The sequence below is a fragment of the Melanotaenia boesemani genome, chromosome 13, assembly GCF_017639745.1.
Source record: "Melanotaenia boesemani isolate fMelBoe1 chromosome 13, fMelBoe1.pri, whole genome shotgun sequence".
NCBI classification, from domain to species: domain Eukaryota; kingdom Metazoa; phylum Chordata; class Actinopteri; order Atheriniformes; family Melanotaeniidae; genus Melanotaenia; species Melanotaenia boesemani.
The window spans coordinates 18972959-18995440 of record NC_055694.1 but is presented as its reverse complement, the minus strand read 5'-3'; the positions used below and the strand labels follow the sequence as shown (position 1 = coordinate 18995440).

Genomic DNA, 22482 nt, shown 5'->3' with positions numbered 1-22482 from the left:
ATTCACCCCGCATGCTCATGTACTGCTTTGATAACCCAGAACACTGAAAAATCTGAAGTCATTCTTTATGTGGTGATAAAATGAGCCTTTGTTCTCGCTGTCTCCTATAGGATCACCCTTTCCCCAGATGGAACGCTGAGGCTTGCAAACGTGAGCAAATCTGATGCAGGCAGTTACACATGCTTTGCAAGGAATAGATTTGGCATGTCAAGTACAACTGGAAGGCTGCTGGTTACGGGTGAGTTCTGCCGTTTAATAGGAGACTGTGCGCTCTACTTAGTAAGCAGAATTTACTGCTTGATATGGATTAACATAAGAGAGCTACTGCACTTGGATCAATAGCTGAAAGGTGGAAAACATGAGCAAACTTTGAGTTTCATGTGTGTCAAAACTTTGGGAAGTTTTGATTTATAGCCTGCATAGTTAGGCACAGTTAAGTAAAAACACTAAATGTCAGAGTAATGCTTAATCAAAGCTCCTTGCAACTTGAGGATATGTCAGTTTTTCAGTTGTTTTGTCCAGCTGGATTTTTCAGCAGCTCCATTAAAACTCTCAGAAGGTATTTGACAAAGTAGTTGAACGGTGTTTCCCTCAAAGCAGCAGAAACATTTTTACAGCAGCAAATGAAAGTGCCCTGAGTGGAAGCAGTGAAAGCATTAGGGAGGTGGTGTTGTTGTTGAGTGTGTGTTTTATCTGTAGTGACAGCTGAGTGTTTTCTCTGAGTTTCATATTAGTTTTGTCAATGTGCTGAATGATACCATCTCCCACTGTTTCTGTTGAAGCAAGTTTTTTTTTTCTTAAATTACTCCAAAAGCCATTAAACATCAGCTCTGGCACAGACATTGTCTTACTAGTGTGAGATCTGAGGGCCTTTTTTGTGCATTTTATCCCCTTCCTCTTGACAGTTATTGTAAGGTAAGATGTAAAAGTACAAGTCCTCTTCCTTTGTGTTGTACCTTCTTTATTTGATTCCTGCAGATTCATTATCTTGACTTTTGAATCACAGAGGGCTTCACCAAATGATTGCTTGGGAGACTTTAAAGCTGTGCTCCTCAGTTTTGTACTGGATGCACAGAGGAGCCTATTACATGAAGCTTTATCTGATCTGCAGTGTATTGTAATTGCTATCAGGATTTCAGAAGATTATGTGAGCTGTGTTATCCTGGAGTATTATCCATTTTAGTGGTGGCAGTCTGCATGTTATCACAGATTATTTGACTGAGACTTCATGAGGCCTTCCTCTATAAAGATAACACAGCTCGGCCCGTGACTCGCTGTAGTAAAGAGAAATCTCTGGGTTCCAGCAAGTGTTGGATGACTGGTTCCGTTATAGCAAAAATCAACAAAGGGCAGCTCAGCTCATCCGCTTGCGAAAAAACGCCTTATGTTTTGTGATTGATTGGCACTCATGCCTTTTCCTCTGTCAGATCCAACCAGAATCATCCAGGGGCCGGTGGACATGGAGATCATTGTTGGCGAGAGCATTGTTTTACCCTGCCAGGTCGCCAGTGACCCCGTCCTTGATGTTTCATTCTCCTGGGCCTTCAACGGACAGCTGATCGCCAAGGGAGACAGTCACTTTGAGCTGGTGGGAGGGGTGAGTGACCCATAGTCATATTTCTTTCCATCTTGCTTCACTCCATCACTAACATTAGTTAAAAGGAACAGCTTGTGGCTTCTTGGAAGGATTTACTGTGGCCAGTTTTGCTAGTATTATGCCATCCCTGTCAGAATTGTAAATGTCTGCTCTGAGGCATAGAAAGCAGTGTGAGGATGTAAAAAAAGAAGTGCAAATGTGTCAATTAAGGCCTCTATGCTTCCACCTGTGTTTTTGTGAATGGAAACAAGACTGTTCTTATGTCATAATACACTTCTCACATAGAAGCCATTATGCTGGTAATGTGCTAGTTGTTCAGCCATTGTGACGGGTTGTCATCTTTCTGAGTACTCTTCTCCGATTCCAGCTCCTTCTTAGCTTTGCTCATCTGCTCTTTTTTTAATACTTTGGCTGAATGTCTCGAATTTTTTGCCTTGACATGGCCTGTTGCACAGCCCCACAAAACAGGAAGTGGATACACATTATTAGATGTTCTTCTAAAGGAATCAAAGCATGGCAAACACCCAAATGACAAAACACTTTCAGAACATCCTCACACCCTTTGAGATTAACCATTCTTCTTGTGTGTGCCTGACTGACAATGTTCTTATCTGAAAAGAGACTCCTTCCCCAGAAATGCCAGAATGTCCCCAGTCCAAAGAGATTATCAACTTAACTTTGCTGCTTCAGGGAATTTAATTTCCATAATTAAACCACATTGGCTCTGCTGCCGCGTTTCTCTGCCAATGCCAGGAGAATGATTTCACCACTAATTTACCATTTGTTGCTTACGGGTGTCCTCTCAGATGAGAACGCAGAAGTCTTTTTTTCCCCTCTCTCTCTCGCTTTCTCTTTCTCTCCAAATGAGGAAACACTGCCTGAATAGATTATTTGTGTACATCTTTGCAAGAGGTCTTGAAGGTTATACCGACGACCTTTGCAAAAAGCAAGTGAAAAAGCTGAGGCCTTGTCAGACAGATAAAGCTCCATTCACTGCCAACATTATTTAGTGACTTATCCTATTCCTTTTTATTCCAGCTCATGTTGAGCTGCTGCTTATGACCCGACATATAAAGATATTTTGTTTGACTGTATTCATCTCTGTGAAGTCTTTGCTAAGTAACTTCACAATCTGCTAATGTTCACTGGATCACTATTTATCGCACCTTGTATATGCTTCACTACATTTAATAAGCTGTCACAGGGTCGGTTTTCTTTCATGCTACATAAAGCCTTCTCTTCTCCTTGGCAGAGAACAGCAGGAGATCTGATGATCAGGAACATTCAGCTTTACCATGCTGGCAAATATATCTGTGTGGTGGACACGGATGTGGAGAGCCTGTCAGCCGTAGCTGTATTGATTGTGAAAGGTAAGAAAACCTCCTCTCTGCCCTGCACTCACTAATTAAAACAGGGCTTGCAGTCAGGCTCATTTGATTGCTTCCTCTTTAAGAAAGGAGAAAATAAAAATCCTAACAGTAAAGTGGTGAGTGGTGAGTGACAGTAAAGTCAAATGAGCTTGTTTTGTGAAACATTTCCTCTTATTTCTCATGAAAATAAAGATTTTATGCTCCATTTATTTCTTGCAGCTTTGGCTTAATTACATTAGCAAAATCCTTTTTATGTTTCCCTTAGAGATGTTTATTGAGCTCAAAAACTAAACAAAATAGTATGAAATTCTAAGAATAGCAGCTATGGTTTCTTTTAAGGTTTGTTCTTTACGTTTTTTGCCTTTAATTAAGCATTTTTCAATACTGTTGCAATGTACTTGACAGGGAAATATTAAGATGCCTGTCTGTGCTCACTCATGCAGTATGCATTGCTCCAAAGAGATGCAATTGTCGATAGTTGTACTTGGCAGAGCAAAATAAATTTTGTTGCACGTTTGAGGGACTGGCAGCTTTTTAACGCTTGTGGAGGGTGCTCGAGGGTTGTTTCTGGCCCAGATCAATACGCCAAATAGCCCAGCAAATTGACCCAACGTAAATATGCTAAATGTCAGATGAGGTGAGGGATGATTGTGTCAAGTTTTGAAAAGGTTGGATCCATATCTTTATCTTGCAAGGATACTCACCAGAGATTCAACTTTGTCTGTTTAAGACCTTCTTGGCAAATTGCATTAATGAGAATTCCTTTCAAAATGGCTGAAGATTAAGTGGAAATAATGCTGTTTTCACAAGTAAAGGCAAAAGCATGGCAAGGGAAATGAATTGGCCTAGAACTGACTGGAGACAAACTTGACTGTGACTCAGGCTGTGCATTATTTACACTTCCTGCTCACGGCAGCTGTCACGGATGTCTCATAGTTTGAATCGAATGGCTTCAGAAAGCATGAAGTTGAATAGAGAACCAGTCATGGTGGGGGAAAAATGTCTTTTCGTGATCACTGCAGACAACCTTTAACAAACTGAGTGTGACCACATACATATGTACTGCATGCATGCATGCATTGCTCTGTAAACCCACATTATATTTAATCCTGTGTAACTCACACCACTCATTCTTTCAGAGAAAATGCAGCAGCATAGATAGTATTTACACTGTGTCAGTCAGCAAACTGAAATATCTATATCTATAATGAAACAGAGCCAGTAAGACCATTTTGGTTATTAGATGTCTCTTTCTATCTGTCGAATTCTGCCAGCATGACACACTGCAGAATAATCAGTTATTATTAAAGTTATACTTTACTTAAGGCAAAATATCAATACTATGATCTAAAAATTCTTCAAGAAGAAAAGTCTCTATCATTGTTATCTTTCTCAAAAAATATTTGTAAAATGTGAACAGTGAAAGTCCCCTTGACTGAGCTATTTATATGGAACTATAAGAATTTTTCTGCTGTAACTGGCTGAGCTTTTTTTTACTTTACATATAAGAATTAGGAGGAACCCAAACCTTTATTTCTTACGTATGTATATGATAACTTTTTAGAAATCCAGCTGTATGGTGACCAACTGAAAGGCTATATGTCATCCTGGAAAAATTTGCATAAATAAAATGGTAATTTTTTAGTACTTTGTTTAAAAAACTAAATCAGGCTGTGAAGAATTTCTCCATCCAATGGGTTTCCTCTTTTATGATGCTTTGTCAGGCTCCAGCTGTTTCGGTTGTTGTTCAGGTTGAAACTTTCACTTCTTTACCTTTAAAAAAATCATGGAATTCTTTGGCACTTTGCTGTGCCTCATTGACAATCTCCTGTGTGCGAGCAGATCTACTTTGCTGCGTTTGGTTTAATCTGAGCAGACAGTGTGACCTTATACACATCACAATACATTTGACTGCTTCTGTCTTCTGTCACATCTTCAATAAAAATGATCAACAGAGAGCTAGATGCCCTCATACTGCTTCCATGTGTTTATAGATGTTGTTCCCAGCCTTCTCCATCCCTTTTTTTCTAAGCTGTTAGTTTCATTTATCCAAATAATTCAGAACTGCTTTAGCTTTTTAAAAGGCTTTTTGCAGAGCAAAAACAACAACAAATAAAACACAATATAATGTTTCTGTTTTTTAAAACTTTAAATTGCTGAATTTCTTGATATGGCTTTTTCTTCATTTTCCTCTATCAGTGATTGAACCTAACCATCATCCAACACTGTTTTCTGTGGGTGTTGTCATGTTGCCAAGCTCTTTCTGTGTTGGTCATCTCCTTATTTTGTTTTTGCACCATCTGGTTTTAGTTGCATTGAAAACTCCTTTAACTGCATTTTATGGGTTCACAGAAACAGCTTCCAAATGCAAACCAACAGCATGGAATCGACTCCAAGCCTTTTACCTGCATTATTGATTAAAAATACATAAAGGAACAGCCCACACATGGAAAAGCTTTTCTTGATTCATTTACATTTGAGTGCCTAAAAAGCTTCTACACATGGAAGAACTTTTAATTCTTAAACCCTTTCTTAGATTTATATGTAAGCATCTTTAAATTAAAGCTGCATCTTAAGCCCATTTTTTGTTTTAATAATGTGATCAGAGTGTGTTTTGGTAATGGTTAAACTAACAAAAGGTGTGTCTGTGTTCACCTGTAAATGAACCGAACTAGATAAAACTGTATTCCTTACAGGTTGCATGAGATGAGGTTGACATTTCTAGATGATGATGTAATCTTGCATCAGCTGTTACTTTTAGCTATAACTGTGTGTTTTGTTTAAGTCATTTTTGCTTGAATTAGGATGTAGCCAGGTGCAATCTTTATACCCCTTTTCAAAAGATAAAGTGATGAAACTTTAGGGGTTCTGAAAACATTTTGGACCATAAATGTCATACTTATTTTAGATCATTTTGCAAACATCTGTAAAATATTAGCTGGTTTTGCCTCAGTTCATGATTTAAATCATTAATCGATCATTACAGTGAAAATAACCAGATCATCTCAGTTAATGTTGTAGATCATTCTGAGAAAATTTGTGCTTAAACAAAAGATTGTTTTTTCCTTGGGTAACCCTGTTCCATCCCCCAAATTTACCAGATTCTGACTAAAACAAACAAAATAAACAAATAATAAGAAGAACAATAATTGCATTCGTTATTTCGCTTCTAAGTTTAATAAAATGAAGCATAATTACCAAGTTTTGCTATTTTTTTGAGCAGGGTACTTTAGGAAAATAGACACTTGAACTGCACTGAAGACTGAACAGGCCTACACAGAAAACAGATAATCATCCAAGGAGAAAATAGAAAGAACTGTCCTCCATCTTTCATCTTTTAATAAAAGATGTCACTGTCCCTGGCTGGAAACTCAAACTGCTGTTTTCACTGGAACTCCTTTTTCTAAAGAAAGAGTTTCATGTTGTGTGGATTATTCAAAGGAATAGAGATCCTGAATGAGGACAGGCACATAGTATTGCAGTTGAATTTTTCAAAATGCGATTCATTATTAAGGTTCAATGCAGTTTCATATCTTTGGAGAAAGAGGCAGAAATCTTAGAGACATTCTTTCAGTGGCTCCTTGTAGTCACACTTAACACTGGGAACTTCTTTTCACTGTGGTTATTTCTGTGTGACTGCTGCGGCACATACAGACATTTATTATCATAGTTGCAATAAAAGAGATTATTAATGTTGTTGGCAATGGAAACACTTTCGCAATCAAGTATATTAGGCAGCTTGCTCATATCTCAGGGTGTGATTTCCAGTCATGTTTGGTTCCTCTCTCGCTGCATTGAAGGTCAATGATAATCGCTCCTGACACAAAGACTCTTGAGTGATCATCTGGGTTCTTGTTTTTAACGATGGCAGCGGTTATGTTTTAGATGCCTCTCCAAATGTCTCACAAACACTCCACGGGGTGATGGTGGTGGTTATGGAGAAGGTCACTGTGTGAGGATAACATTGTTGTGATTAACATTCACTTGTTGAGCAGTTATGCTTTTTTAATAGTTGTATCACCATCATTGTCCTGTGTGTAAGAAGATATGTCTAGTGACAGTCAATATGCATGCAGTGTATTTCACCACTGATATTCATAACTGATACTTGAAGCTGTGCATCTTTTCCATTTATGTAATGTTCAATTTAGATCAAAATAGTAGTGCAGGCTGTTAGTGCCAAGTTCAAAATAAAACCCAGATAGTCTTTCTATATTAATCAGAGATTATACGAGTACTCAGAAGATGCTAACAGCATCTTGTTGTCTTCAGCCAATTAAATATAATTGGAGGATAAGGGATTGATCCTTGATTTTGTGCTAAATTAATATGTATTAACGAGGCTAGTGTATTAAAGCTTTTTTTTTCTATCAACAGCCACTAATGAGTGTTGCAAAGATCAATATCTTTAAATCCAAGGCTTTGGGGACAAACATACTAGCAGTATGCTTAAGGTATATTTAAGTATGATGCACCTTAGTAGTTACTTATTAAGTTACAATGTTGTGTGCATTTATATATATATATATATATATATATATATATATATATACATATATATATATATATATTTATGGCACATACTATACTATGAACTATATACATATAATATATACTATAAACACAAACTTATTTGTTTTTACAAAGAGTTGGTTGTTTATAAAAATAATAAATTAATCATTAGCCATCATTCATTAATCAATAGCCTTAGATTAGAAGCCACTTCTGTAAACAGAGCTTGAGGAGCTACTTTACAGTGCTCTATTAATTCTGATGAACGAACGTGCTCATTAATACAGGACGTCATAGCAAAAATAAAACTTAACGCTACCTAATTGGTGGGATAACGAAAATAAATGATAGAACTTTGGGTCTTCGGGGCTGTGATGCCCTTCTTCATCTTTTACCTTTTAATTTGACTCCCTGCATCTACTCACGTCTGCTGTCCAATCGATCAATTACCTCGAGGACTGTGAAAGAGGGGAATTACATGTAGGGTGAATATTGGAGGATAAATCCTAAATTAACTTTTAATTCCTTGTGAAGGGCATTACTTCAAATATAAGACTTCTAAACATTTTCTGTTGCTAATGTGGATCTCTAAACTTAAAGGCTATGCATCATGAGAACTTCAGTGGATTATTTTGTTAATATAATTGTGTGTAGCTCATATTTTCCCTGTGCACATCCTAATTTCTGTAGATTTGTCTGTGATTTTTCCATGTACAAATACCTCACAGTATCTGTTCCTGTGAACCAGGCCCCCCCAGCCCTCCAGACTCGGTGATGGTGGAGGAGGTGACAGACAGCACAGCTCAGCTGGCGTGGAGCTCCGGCAAAGATAACGGCAGCCCCATCACCAATTACCTCATTCAGACCAGAACGCCCTTCACTGTGGGATGGCAGAGGGTTAACACAGGTACTCAGGACTTAAGAATTAATTTTTTATCTCAAAGAGCATGTGATGTTATTCTGATAATTCAAAGATCCCCTCAGGGAAATTGCTGGTCTTTCTTTTCCCAGTTTGGCAGGCAGGTCACAGTGTAGGGTCAGCTACTGAGTGAGGACTCTGGATGCTGGAGTAAAGGGTCTAACATTTGAGACATTAAGGTCATTGTTGCTGGTTTTATAGTATTTCACTAAATTGATTTTAATAACCCTACGAGCATACATTAAATACCTCAGATAAAATCAGCGCCCACTTCATCTGCTTCAAGTTACAAGTCAGTTTTATTGATATCTGGTTTTTATTGTTTTAACATTTTAAGGCTTCTGTCTAAAAAAAATATATATGATTAAGTTATTTCTGTATAAATACCTTTTTTTCTGAAATGCTGGCATGCAAATGTAAATGTAAATTAAAAACAATATGTTATCTATTGCAAATAATTTAAATCTTGCATTTTTTTGTTTGTATTTTTTAGAAGATGTAATAAATGCTCAGTTTGACTGTCAGATCTTTAGATGATGGTTTACCCACCCTGTGTAAGAGACTTTATATGTATAATATAATAATGAATAATAGTAATATAGAAACAATTTAAGAAATGTGTTTCTTGACACACAATTGCAAAGAATTGTGGGATATTATCATCTGTGTTGTTTAATATCATTAAGATGTTAATAGTATCAAAAGTCAATCCTCCAAGCAACAAGGCTGAAAGTCAATATTAAACGGTTGTGATCTATTGGCCTCGAGGCAAAAGTGTAACAGAAACAGAGATGATTCTGTAGCGGAAATCATTGCATGCACTCAATGAAACTTGTCAGTAAAACTAGTCTTCAGTGGGTTAAAGCCCATTGAAGATGGACTGAGCTGAGGTTAAAAATTGGCTCTAGTCTAAGGAATCAAACAGAATTTATATTGTAAATCATGTATTTTAGTTTATTTTTATTTTACCTTTATTTATACAGGGAAATGTAATTGAGACATGATGTCTCATTTTTCAAGATTAACTATACATACAAAGCTACAACATATTAAAGCATATTATAGTAACTACAGTTTATAAAACCAAGTAACTGAATGTGAGCTGTGTCTTCCAAGCTAAAGAAGAAAGACAGATAATTTATTCTTAAAATACAGTTTAAATACCACCATCTATGATGGGAAGCTGTATTTCTGTGATACGTCTGTAGGGGTAATACTGAGTGATGTATACAAGTTATGCAGCAACTCGGGTATTGCCTTTTTCAGAAAAGGATTGTTCAATCCAGCAAGACAACACAATTTTCACATATTACAACAGCTTGGCTTTGTTGTAGAAGTTCATCTCCAATTACATATAGAAATAATTGAATTAGTTATGAAACATAAAATACAATAAAACAAGGCCAAATCTGTTAAGCAACTAAAATACTATACAAAGCAAAAGCTGGAAAACATTTCACTTTTAAAACTAACCCTCAGATCCCAAACACTTACAGAGTGATGTAACACGAGGTAAATGTTCCCTTTTATCTACAATTTTACACACATAACTGGCATTTTTCAAAGGTCAGTAATATTTCTTAGTTTCAGCATTTGATATTTTATGCTTGTGATATTTTCAACTCCATGTGGAACTGAAGTGGTTTGGAAATCCTTTTATTCTTTTTGTAATAAACACTATGCACAATGTTGGGATTTTCTTCTAATTTACTCATTAGTCATTTCATAAACTGTTATTTATCAACTAATTCAGAAAAATGGTATTACAAAAATGTATATAAAACTTTAAAAAAAAAATACACAAAAAATTGCATCTCAATTTAACAGTATAATGCATGAAATGTGCATTATAGAAAGATTATATATTCTACCAAACAATCTGTACTTGGGAAAGAAATAAGAAAAAAGAGCAAGGTTTAGTCCAACCTAAACTAAAATGCTCTGTCCTATTATACAGAATACATTTGTATTACAGGACTGTGTATACAACTGTAGACTTTGCTTAAAATGATTAAACTAATGATATTTTGCAAAAATGATAAAATAAGTGACGCAGAGGTAACTACTGTTGCAACAGCCATATCGTTCTTGCAAAAAAAGGTTTAAAAAAATCCCCTAAAGAACATAGAAGCACATTTAGCATCATTAATCAGCAGAGGATAAGCCAGAATCTCAAAAGCAAAGAAAATATTTGATTTTCACAGGTTCATCTGTTATAGAGTAACAGGACTCTCTCTGCATGATTGTCAGTGCTTCCTTTTACCTGCTGGATGTGTAGAGACACAGTTTGCTGTTAATGTAAAAGGTGTTAATTCTCTATCCAGCTGTTTCGGTTACCCTCAAGTAGCAAACAAAATTGTTAATGTAGTGTTAACTGCAGTGTTTTTTTTTTATTTATTTTTTTTTTTGCAGACAAAGCTGGCAACTAGCTTGTAAAAAAAAAACACATTTTTCCTGGAACAGCCAGGAGTCAGAATATAAAATTTACCAGACGATCAGCTCAACTTTGTTTTTTTGTTTGTCTATTTTTCTACCTATATGCATGTACCTTGTTTGGATAATGTTCTTTTTTTTGATGTTTTTTGTTTTCTAGTCCCAGAGATTATCGATGGAAACACTCTGACAGCCACTGTAGTGGATCTCAATGCCTGGGTGGAGTATGAGTTTCGGGTATTGGCTAAAAACAGTGTTGGAGTTGGAGAGCCCAGCCCTGTGTCTGTCAAGACCAGAACAGAAGATGCAGGTGCAGTAAATTAATTTCACTGTCAATTTGTTATAATGACGTTTTTATTCATGCAGATATGAACAAGGTGTTCATTTTGTAGTTCCAGATGCAGCACCAGGTGATGTGGGTGGAGGAGGTGGAAGCAGATCTGAACTGGTCATCACATGGGAGGTAAGTCATCAGTCTTATGTTCTAGTCTCTTATTCAGTGTCAGTTGTTTTTATACTTGAGTGAGGTGCTAAATATTTCTTGCTGAATCAAATTCTCTATCCTGTTTGGCTTATGGCTGTCATAAATATGGGGCCAATTGAAGTCTGTCACTGCAGTAGTAATTTTCTGATAGAGTCTGCATGTAGAGCAGCAGCAATGTACAGAAAAGCAGAACCGTAGACTTGGCAGTCAATTTCATTTATGAGGCTTCTAACTGTTAAATTACTGCTGCTTTGCCAAATCTACACTGCTCAAATCTAGCAATAAGTAAAACAGTCTAGTAGCTGAAAAATAATGCTGATAGCTCAGAAGGCTTTAGGCCCTGATTTATCTCATTGTTTTCTCATTTCATTAAACATAGAATAACTTCTCGTTTTGAAAACTGCTTGTTCTGTAATGAGTGCAGATGTGTTCTTTTTTCTTTTCTTTTTTTTATTTTAATGGCATTTTACTGCTCATTTAATTTTATCAAGTGGGTCACAAAAGCAATTTGTGGGTCATGCACTTCTGAGTCTGTGGTAATTGTGTGAGCCCAGCGGTGGAGTGTATGTTAGTGGTTTGTATATGTTTTAATATCACTATAGTTTTGTGTTTCACTCTCAGCCTGTTCCCGAAGAACTTCAGAATGGTGAGAGCTTTGGTTACATCATTGCTTTCCGTGCCTTCGGAGAAGTTAGCTGGACACACGTGGCTACTTCTGCTCCCGGTGCATCTCGGTATGTGTACCGAAACGACAGCATTGCACCCTTCTCTCCGTTTCATGTCAAGGTTGGCACTTACAACAGCAAAGGACAGGGTCCCTTCAGCCCTGTAGTCACCATCTACTCTGCAGAGACAGGTAAATGGATGTAAGAGGGGTCTTAGCAAAGCTATAAAACCATTTCTCTTTTTGAAAAGGACATGACATTAAAAAGGTTTTACTGCAGCTGCTGGATTCGGCTATTGGAATCTATTTACAAGCTGAAAAAGGTAGAAAATGTGGGACAGACTTGCAACACATTAATGTGAGAGTAGGCAGGTTGCTTCCAAATATCACCATTCTCTAGAATGGCTGAGCAAAAGTAAAAAAAATCAGATGGCATTTAAATCTATTCTGCCTGCCAATGTGATGAGATGAGGTCAGAAAGTAGTGCAGAGTTAGCCTATTTACCAGCAGCACCCTTGTGTTATAATTCATCTGAGCAGAAATCATCAAGGATGCCACATTGTTATAGATGTAAAAATACAAGAGATTTGCTCTGCTTATCTCTGTGCAGTTGGAAGATGGCAGAAGCGCTTAGTCTCCTGTTGTCTGTTTTCAGAGCCAAGTGGAATGCCAGCGGGAGTTTGGGCCAGAAGTGTCTCAGCCTCTGAGATTGAGGTGAATTGGCAGGCTCTCTCCATCACCCCTGAAAGGGTTCTGGGCTATGAGGTACTTTTTACTCTTTTAAATGGAAACAGATATCACACACAGCACTATTCAAAAAGCTTATCGTCACCCTTGTTGTACCTCCAGCCCATCACTTCCAAACTGTGTCGCCATGGAAATGGCCACCTCAGCTGGCTAGCAGTTACAGCCAGAATTATACACGTCTTCATATCAACATGACAGGAAAACATGTCAAAGCGTTCTCAAGAGAAGAAAAGAAAATTGATCTTTTTTTCATGTTGGTGTAGCTTTATGGTGGCAGTATTAGGCATCGTGTCAGAATACCAAGATCATCATACCACACCACAAATAGTAAAAAGCTGTAAAAATGTGCTGCTTCATGGCTGTAATCAATGAGAAGTCCTGTGATTGGTCTCTGAGTAAAATAGGAATGTTAAAATGTTCTTAAACTCAGAACAGCTGATTGTAGACTAGCTTACCATCACAAACCAGAGCAGCTTGATTGCCTCGTGTTTATTTGATTTGAACAATCAGGGTGATCAACGGGCTTTAATGCAAGATGTTGTTTGTGATTCGTTTTGCCCAATAAAAACAATGTTATTTTAACATTCTCATGTCGGAATCATATCAGATCTACTTCTGTGATCTCACTGTCCACAAATACTTAGAAATGAGGGCAGAAAAGTAAACAAGTGCAAGATGTCATTTGGGATAAATGATTTATTTTAAATGGTTATGAATTATAATGATAAAACAGGCATGTGTTTTTGTCTAGTCATATCTTAAGTAGGCATTTGATCTGTAGTACACTATTTAAAAGGGTATTTTAATCAGCCTGATTTACATTAGCTGAAAGATAAATGTTATACCATACTGCACAACACTGATGTATTGTGGATTTGTACAAGGGGACAATAAATCCATTTTGTTGAAGGACCAACAAAAAGGAAAAAAAACAAACTTTTCATTACCGTAATTGCTTAATTGTTGTAGTCACTGTGATAAAACGATTTGCTGGTACTTGCTTTTGTCCTTCAACATTTGCTGCTATATTTATGTTGTGTTCTTTATACAAAATAAGAATTTTGATGGCATATTGGGCTGGATATTTTTAATTATTTTTGACAAGTACTAAAATCCATCCATCCGTTTTCTCATGTGAGGGCTGAAGCCGATCCCAGCTGCTCTATGGTGAGAAGCAGGGTGCACGCTGGACAGGCTGCTATTCAAACACAAGGCCACAATTTATAAAAATGTTTAATTAATTTAAAATGTTTCAGTTAATTAACAGCAGAAATAATTATTAATCTCCAGCTTGAATTATTGTGCCACTGTCGCTGGTGTTTTAAAGGCTTGTAATGTCAGATCAACAAAGCTGCGACCTCTCTTCAAAGGATTACCAAGAGACAGTCATTTAAAACCACCACATTTCTCTCAAGCCATCACAAACCACTGCAAATACTGTTCTGTGCAGAATGATACTCTTGAGGGCAATTTGGTCCCATCAAAAAGATATCTATCTCATTTAAATGCCAACAACCATGCTCTGTGTCTCACAAAGGTTGTTTACTGGGAGGATGACACTAAACCAGAGACCATGGGGAAGGTTAGGGTGCCTTGGAACCAAACCTCGGTCACAGTGAGTGGCTTGGCAGGAAACACACAGTATTTTCTAACAGTTAGCGCCTTCAACACGGCGGGTACCGGCCCATTCCTCCCTGCAATCAATGTTACGACAAAAAAGCCACGTAAGTAGCAACACACGGGAGCGTTTGATTTTGCAACCACACTGATTGATATGCAGAAGCTGTGAAGTCCATTCATGGCTTTTTCAGTTAGAGGAGAGATAATGAAAGTTTGCATGCTCATAACAGAGAAGTCTTCGTAGAAACAATACCCTCCTCTGATCTCATTCTTGGAAGTAGATTGATCTCATAAGAGAAATGAGATAATTCCAATGTACTGAGGAGACAGTAATTTTTTTCTATGCTGACAAGTAGAAAGAAATAATTTTCTATCATGCAGCACCGACCCAACCACCGCTGAATATTGAATGGACCCTAATTGGTTCTCAGCTGTCTCTTTACTGGGAACCTGTGGTGGCAATGGAATCAGAATCAGACGTTACAGGCTATCAAGTGAGTTTCAGTGTGCCTCATGGTGACATGTTTTTTCATGTTATGTGTTAGAAAGCACCTTACCTTCAAGTTGTCAGGCTATAAGAACACATATTTACAACGTGTCACTTACCATTTGTTTCTCTTCCTATTTCAGCTTTCATACAGGAGAGAGAGACAGAGAGAGATAAACACACTCACAACAACCAATTCAACAGCAGAGCTGATGCTCCCCGAGGACGATGAAGAATACATCATCCGCATTCAGACTCTGAGTGAAGGAGGCCTGGGTCCAGCTTCAGATCCTATACGAATCCACAAACTGAGTAAGCTCTTTGTTGATGTGTCATGAAGCTTATAAAAAGGTATCATCTGAGTTTGGTTAGAAATATATTAATAACTCCCAGTTCCAAAAGAATCCAACAAAATAAGAATAGCTGACATATAAATTATTGTTGTTATTATTATTATTATTATTATTTTTTTTTTTTATTAAGTGACTTTTATAAATGAAGTCACTGAACACTCTGACAGGGGCATTTTGTCCTCCGTCTAGTAACGATTACTAACATCCTTATTCACCTTTATTGGTTTCTCCTGGGCTTATCTTTTTGCTGAAATATGCAGTGCAATCCATCTCTGTCACCAACTCTCTTTGTATTAGATGCTACTGCTGTCCTGTGAGAGTCCAGAGGGGGTCTTTTTTTGCCTCTAAATGCTACTTTATATTGTTGAAGTTCTTTGTTAAATCCCTGAAAACAGCATGTAAGAATCCATGCTGGCTTTTTACTTGAAAGTCTTTGGACTCAAAGTAAAAGATGTGGGCAAAACACATTCGCCCACAAAACATAATGCTGTGTTTATAAAAACCAGTATTTCATAAAGTGGTTCAGATTTTTTTTTCTAGGCATCAGTTACATGTGTTTTTGCTTTGTTAAGATTTTTCTCTTTATTATTTTATAATTGACTAACTGATATTATTTTATGAGAAGCTATGGGAGCAAACTGCATCATCCTTTTACACCCAGTTCTTTTGATGTTTTACTTCTAAGTGTAGTTTTAATGCATGAATGAGTTTTACCCACATGTTAAGCAAAGCTCTGGTGCATATTTCATGTGCCTTTTCTTTTCAGGGTGTTTTCAACCTTCCAGTTTGCTTTTGGATGTAAAAAAAATGCAGAACAGAATCTAAGTTAATATTATTAATTATTGCATCTGATTTTTTTTTCTTTTTTATGTATTTGTTTAATTTGTGTGTGTGTGTGTGTGTTTTAGGTATGAGTGCCCGTGGCTCCGGAGCCTGCAGTGTGGACTTCTCTTCTCTCTCCTTGTTCTTTGCCATCACAATATCTACATTCAGGTCAACATTGTGACACAACGTGACTCTCCTCTGTTTGCCAACATTCAGTATTGGTCTTTTTTTTTTCTTTTTCTTTTTTTTTTTTTTTAACTATGGAGGCGGCAAAGTTTTTTGCTTTTTCTTCTGTTCCTTTTTGGACATAATCATTTATGTAGAGTTTTTTTTTTTTACAAAGTATAAGGCAGCACAAGAGTGGAGTGTGCTAAATGCTTGCTTTATATTCTTTTAAACCTAGATATGTTTTGACATTTTGGTTGGTAACAGTGCTCCAATTTTACTTTTTTTCTTTGACCCTAGAATGATACAGATGCCTTACTTCCATTCATGTGCCAAAGTAGTTTCAGCCTTCTTCTTATTACAAAGCTACATGCTTTTCCTCAACATTCAGTTCCACACAGTCTCTTTTAATTAATTCAGTCTACCTTGTGGAGGGCCCTAATGAAAGGTTGTATTTAGCATTTCTGAATGATCCTTTTTCCTAAATTTCCTTTCACACCTAAATTAGAGAATTTAAACATATTCATTCACCCATGCCTGTGCCTTTGGAGATTCTTGTAATGGCCTCACTTACAGACACTGGCAAGTGACAGTGTTGCAGAACATACTGCAGCCATTTTAATCTTTACATGCTTCAATAAAAATTGGTTGCATCCCAGATGAAACTCATAAAACACCTCATAGTGTTCGCCATTTAACTTGTATCATTTGATTTTGGAGAGCTGAATGTACCACAGAGGTTCCTAAAGGTTTTAATGCCTCCTGCCAGTTATTGTAATGGTCTACTGCCTGATGGACTGGACTTTACTTTGCATTCACAAAGAAAACATTTGCCTGTAAACAGTAATAGAAGAAGAGGTGTGTAAGTGCCAGTGTTTTTTTCCCCAACAACAGTACTGAAATAATCACAATGAAAACTGTCAGAATTAGTAATTTTGTTATTTATTAAGGAAATAATACTAAAAAGTCACGTTTTACTCATTCCAGATGTGAGAATTTGATTATCTTTATTTAAAAAATATTCAGAGTATTACTCAGAAGGATGCCATCAAAGTAAGACCTGAAATCAAAACATAATTATTTATAATTTAAGACACATTCTTTATCTCACTGCCCCACTTTTAGAGCAATATTATCAGATACTTATGAGCCCCACCGAACCAATGATGTGATGGTTAGCGCCGCAGCCTCAAAGCAAGAAGGTCACAGGTTTGAACCTTGGTTGGGGGGGGGTTTGAACAGCAGCCTTTTTTGTGTGGATTTTGCATTTACTTTCACTGTATGCATGGGTTCTCTCTAGACAGTCTGGCTTTCTCCCACCATCCAACGACATGCATGCTAGGTTAATTGGTCACCCTAAATTCTCTGAATGAGTGTGTGTGTGCGTGGTTGTTTGTCTCTCTCTGTTGGCCCTGCGATGGACTGGTGACCTGTCCAGGGTGTACCTTGCCTCTCATCTACTAATTGCTGGGATAGGCTCCAGCTTCCCTGCAACCCTGAACTAAGCGGTATAGAAAATGGATGGATGACTCTTGAATTTGGCCTTTTTGAAAAATTTCATTATCACACCATTTTTTTGGGGGGGGTCGGGCGGGGAGATCATAAGGACTTGGGTCATGAACACAGTAAACATCCTATTTGAAAGCACCAAAATCCATCCATCCATTTTCTATACTGCTTAGTTCAATTCAGGGTCGCAGGGAAGCTGGAGTTCTTTCCATCAGTTAGCAGACTAGAGGCAGGGTACACCCTGGACAGGTGGCTAGCCATTCACAGGGCCAACACAGAGAGACAAACAATGGCTAACACTCACTCCTAGGAACAATTTAGAGTGACCAGTTAACCTAACATGCATGTCTTTGGACTGTGGGAGAAAGCCAGAGTACCCGGAGAGAACCCAGAAGGGGAGAACATGCAAACTCTGCACAGAAAGGCCCATGTTCGAGCTTAACTCTCGACCATGACAGCCCATATCAATTAACAGTACAGCACTTAATGTTATGATAATATTATTTACTGTATGAGTCCCAGTTTGACAAAGTTAAAATAAAAATGTCCAGTTTTTAGTCTTGCTCTGGCCTGTTGGAAGAATGAGACTATTTCAGAAGCATCCTACATGGTTCTTTAAAATAGAATCCAAGGGTTTATTAAAACTGTGACTTTGTTACTAACTGAATTGAAGGTACAGTTTAGTTGGACATTTAAAGAAATAGTTGTAAGGGAGTTAAGGCTCTTCCACATTTGCATTTTCACATTGGTGTGACTTTCAGATCCAGTGGATACATCCGTTTTACGGTCTAGGGATCACTTCCACCATAACAGATAATCCAACGTTTATCTCACATTCACTTCACACCCACTTCACACTTGCTGGGTACGTGGAGGTGAGAAAGTAAGCTGGGTTTGAACCTCATTTTCATTTGTTTTGCAACACAACTGAATGACTGAAGCCTTTAGTAAAAGAGTGGAGATATCTGCGGCTGTCTTTGCTACATCTCTTACTGCATTTCACCCTTCGCTGATGGCTTTTTGTTCCAAATGCTCATAAATACCTATTAATTTGTTTGGATTTATCATGCAGAATAGTTCTTCTTTAGCATAACCCGGCTGATTTATCGTAAAATCTGGTTGAGACAAGTTACTTTATTTGTACCCTTAAGTACATTTGTTTATAATGTTCAGTTCAATATCCAGTTATAACACAACCATTACATGACACAGCACAGTATAAATATTAATAAGATGCTGTGAAAGTAAATTAGGAAAATGATGACTCCACTAACCAGAAGATAAGCAAAAGAAAGGATAATACCAAAAGTAAGAGATCCATTGATATAAAGGAACTACATTTTTTATAAAAAAAAAAAAACAAAACAAAAGCTGATTTCTCAACTGTTTCTCTGAATAATTATTTTGTCCACTCTAAAGACGTGTCTTCTTTGTGCTCATCCTTAATCACAAAGAGAGTGCCTGATTATTTTGTCTGCTCACCACCGAATACAGAGGAACACCAGTTGGCCATCCAATATCCAGAATTCTAGAATTTCAGCTTTCCATAATTCACATCACCTTGACGTGATTTGCATTGCTCCCAATTTAATGACATTTTAGAGACTGAGTGATTAATAGGAACTACAACTGATTGATTCATCAATAGGGGAGAAAAATCATTAGTTTGCAGCCCTAGTCTACATCCATCTGGGCGACACACAGCCAGTGCCAGTCGACGTGCATCATCAGCCATTGTGGACAAGAGGTTTAACATGCTGCCAATTGTGCCAGTCGGAAAACTGAAATCTAGCCACCAGCTTAGACATTATTTGGCTAAGTGTATGGTCAGTTGTGCTTTAAAGCGTTGTGATTTTGTCTTTTATTGTCAGTTGTATTGGCCTTTTTTATGTGGTATGTGTTGTCATAGTTTATTTATGTATTTCAGTCAAACTCTGCTGCTCAGGTATTCAGACCTGCTTCACTCTATTGTTTCGTTGCCCTAAAATGCCAGGAGCATATAGATCAACAAGGTGATAGCACAGAACACAAGGGGCTACTTAATGGTCTGACTTGATGAATGAAAATCCTGATGTGTGCCATGATTTAACAGACATTAAAACATCTTAATAAATTAGAGTAGGCCCTTGGAGGTTCTGTAGAAAAGGGCAGATGAGTAGTGGTACTAATGAAACCCATGCAAGATGTATATATCAGGATTTAGGGGAATCTAAATCAGGACAATTCTATCAAGATCACCTGGAATGGTGTGTGTATGCGAGTGTCAGTGTTATTGAGACTGTGAATGGTTGTTTATAGAGCCTACAAAGTCATGGACGATTCTGCCATTTACAGAAGTAAATTTAAAAAAAATCTTATCCTTAAGAAGGTGCTGGGTTATTGAAGCGTTGCAGACATTTAAGTAGAGTCATCCAAGGTTTGACCTGGTCAGGAGTTGAAACCTCTCTTTTTTTATGAAATTACAAAATATCACTGGAGCAAAGGGACATGTGGAAAATAAATCAACAAAATCCAAGGCTGCGTTAGAAGCATCTAGCCGGATGAAGCTTGTATTAAATGTGATTTTTTTTTCTTCCCTGATGAGTGTTGATAACATCAATGCTGTCTTTGAATTTTCTTCTTATCTTTTCTTTTTTTTGTGGCTTTATATGTGATCAATCTGTATATGTTCTTTCACCACAGAATGTTATTGTTAAACGTAGAGATGTTTACACAGGAAATGCATCTTTCTGGTTGATTTATTGATTACATGAACTGAGAAAAAGGCAGCATTCGTATGTCAAGTACATATAAGCATTACCAACCTCTTGCTTTGTAATGTATCAGTACTGTGGAGATTATTTGATTTTTATCTTCTCTTTTTTAATGTTTGATATGTTTCCTTGTTGGTTTTTTTTTTTTTCTTCCAAAGGTTCTGCACAAAGGTCAAGTGTTGTTTAGAGATAACGATTATGAGCCAGTGTTTACTCCTACAAAAGCCAATGCTGAAATCTCTCTTGCCTTGGTACAGTATTCTATACTGTACATATTGTGTATTTGTTGTTTGAAGCTAACTCCCCACCTCCACCCCACACGACCTGGGAGAGAAAACTGCAGCATCCTACTTCCAATTGTAATCCTCAGTCAAACCTGAAATCTGAAAAATACATGAGCAGAGCAGCTGCTATCACACAAAGCCTTTTGGTGCAGTGACACAAATGCCACCTGTTACAAGGTGGTCAGCCAGTGCACGTGTTAACACACAATTGCTACTCTATTGTACTTTTGTCTTTTTATACATCTTTACCATTTTCAGAGTAAACTCAATTGATTGTAAAGACAGTAAGTTTCCTTAAATTTGTAATTTGACGAAGACTGACAATTAGAGCTCTGTGTGACAACGCTTGGCCTTTCTGTTGTGACTCCTCAGTATTTTAATGTCCAGGTGATCTCTGTGAGATCGTGGCAGTAACATTTTCACATTGAAAAGTCATAAGCTGATCTTGATATGCTGAAATTGTGCATGTATGATATTGTTTGGTGGTGCATTTGTGTTTTCTAAATGAGAGAGTTAATAAAAACAGTTCACTGAGGATTCTTTTTCTTTGAGGATTTCTTTTGAATTATGTGTGGGTTGATGTCATTTTCAGCATCAGCAGTTTTAGTGTCTTTTACTGCAGGAGGAATTTGAGTGAAGCCTTGGGGCACCATCAAAGCCATAAAATGCATAATATTATGAAAAAATATATATATAAATGGGGTAAATGGCAGCAGTAATTGTCCTATTAAGTTGATAAAGAACACAATCCAAACAGGTTTTTGCTGCACACACTAACTGTATCTTTACACATCATAATAAGCTGGCTTTATACTGCAGCTTTTCAAAGAATACTGATTAATTTATTTGTATTATTAGTGCATGTAGGTGCTGAAGTTTAGATACCTTCCACTGAAACAATAGAAAGACATGGAAAGTTACTGTGAAATATTGATTGAGCCAGTGTTGGAGAGATGCTTTTAAGATAATAAGAGGGAGAGGACCATGTGGAAAGATCAATACAAATGGGGAGTGAAGAAAAGAGAGGTTCTCCCTACACACCGCAGATCATCCATAATGAGCTGATGTGTCAATATTTCGGCTCTTTGCATCCTATTGACCACTAGATCACAAAATCAGGTTTCTGTGGCTTATTTTTGCATCTGACACCAAGGGACATGTGTAATTGGATGATTAGTATATCTGCATCGTTTTTTGCAGCACAGCAAAATGCTTTGGCTTCAGATATGGTCTAAATACCTCTTATAGGTATACTGGTAAAGATGTGATTGGTGCATATTACTTCTCCTGATGCAGCAGTTGTTGTGGTGTGGTTGCTTCATATTTTAAATGTCAATACTGCCCCCTCATGGTACCAGCATCTTGGTGCATCGTTCTGGCTAGAGTGGATAAGATCAGACAATACTGAGGAGATAAGGTTGGAACTGCAGTGCCACTGCATTGAATGGTTGCACATCTGACCAGAGTCTGGTCATACTGTCCTCAAATGAAAGGATTGGTGGCCAGTATTACTTGAAATTCTAAGGTGTCATAGTTATTAAAACAGACTACTGAAAATACTTAGAATGTGTTTAAATAAAAGGTGTGCATAAAATCCCAGAATATAAATCAAAAGACTTGAAGCGAGATGCTCACATCTTATCAGACAAAGCAACAACAAACTTTATACAGTAGATGTATTTTAATTTTTATTGTATGCATTTGTGGCTATTTTGAGCACACACATACACACACATATATATATATATATATATATATAT

At 37.2% G+C, this 22482-nt stretch overlaps 1 protein-coding gene across 1 annotated transcript in view; it reads left to right on the top strand.

Moving 5' to 3' along the window:
- The window catches only part of cntn3a.2 (contactin 3a, tandem duplicate 2), a 34440-nt gene extending 18133 nt beyond the window's left edge, over positions 1-16307 (top strand). Inside the window, exons 12-23 of the mRNA XM_042002817.1 lie at positions 111-238; positions 1428-1597; positions 2850-2967; positions 8228-8386; positions 10992-11141; positions 11224-11294; positions 11937-12171; positions 12635-12744; positions 14264-14450; positions 14728-14840; positions 14977-15145; positions 16095-16307. Coding sequence (XP_041858751.1) covers positions 111-238; positions 1428-1597; positions 2850-2967; positions 8228-8386; positions 10992-11141; positions 11224-11294; positions 11937-12171; positions 12635-12744; positions 14264-14450; positions 14728-14840; positions 14977-15145; positions 16095-16192 — 1708 coding nt within the window. The 3' untranslated portion in view covers positions 16193-16307. The remainder of the gene's footprint in view (positions 1-110; positions 239-1427; positions 1598-2849; positions 2968-8227; positions 8387-10991; positions 11142-11223; positions 11295-11936; positions 12172-12634; positions 12745-14263; positions 14451-14727; positions 14841-14976; positions 15146-16094) is intronic.
- Positions 16308-22482: the final 6175 nt, after the last annotated feature.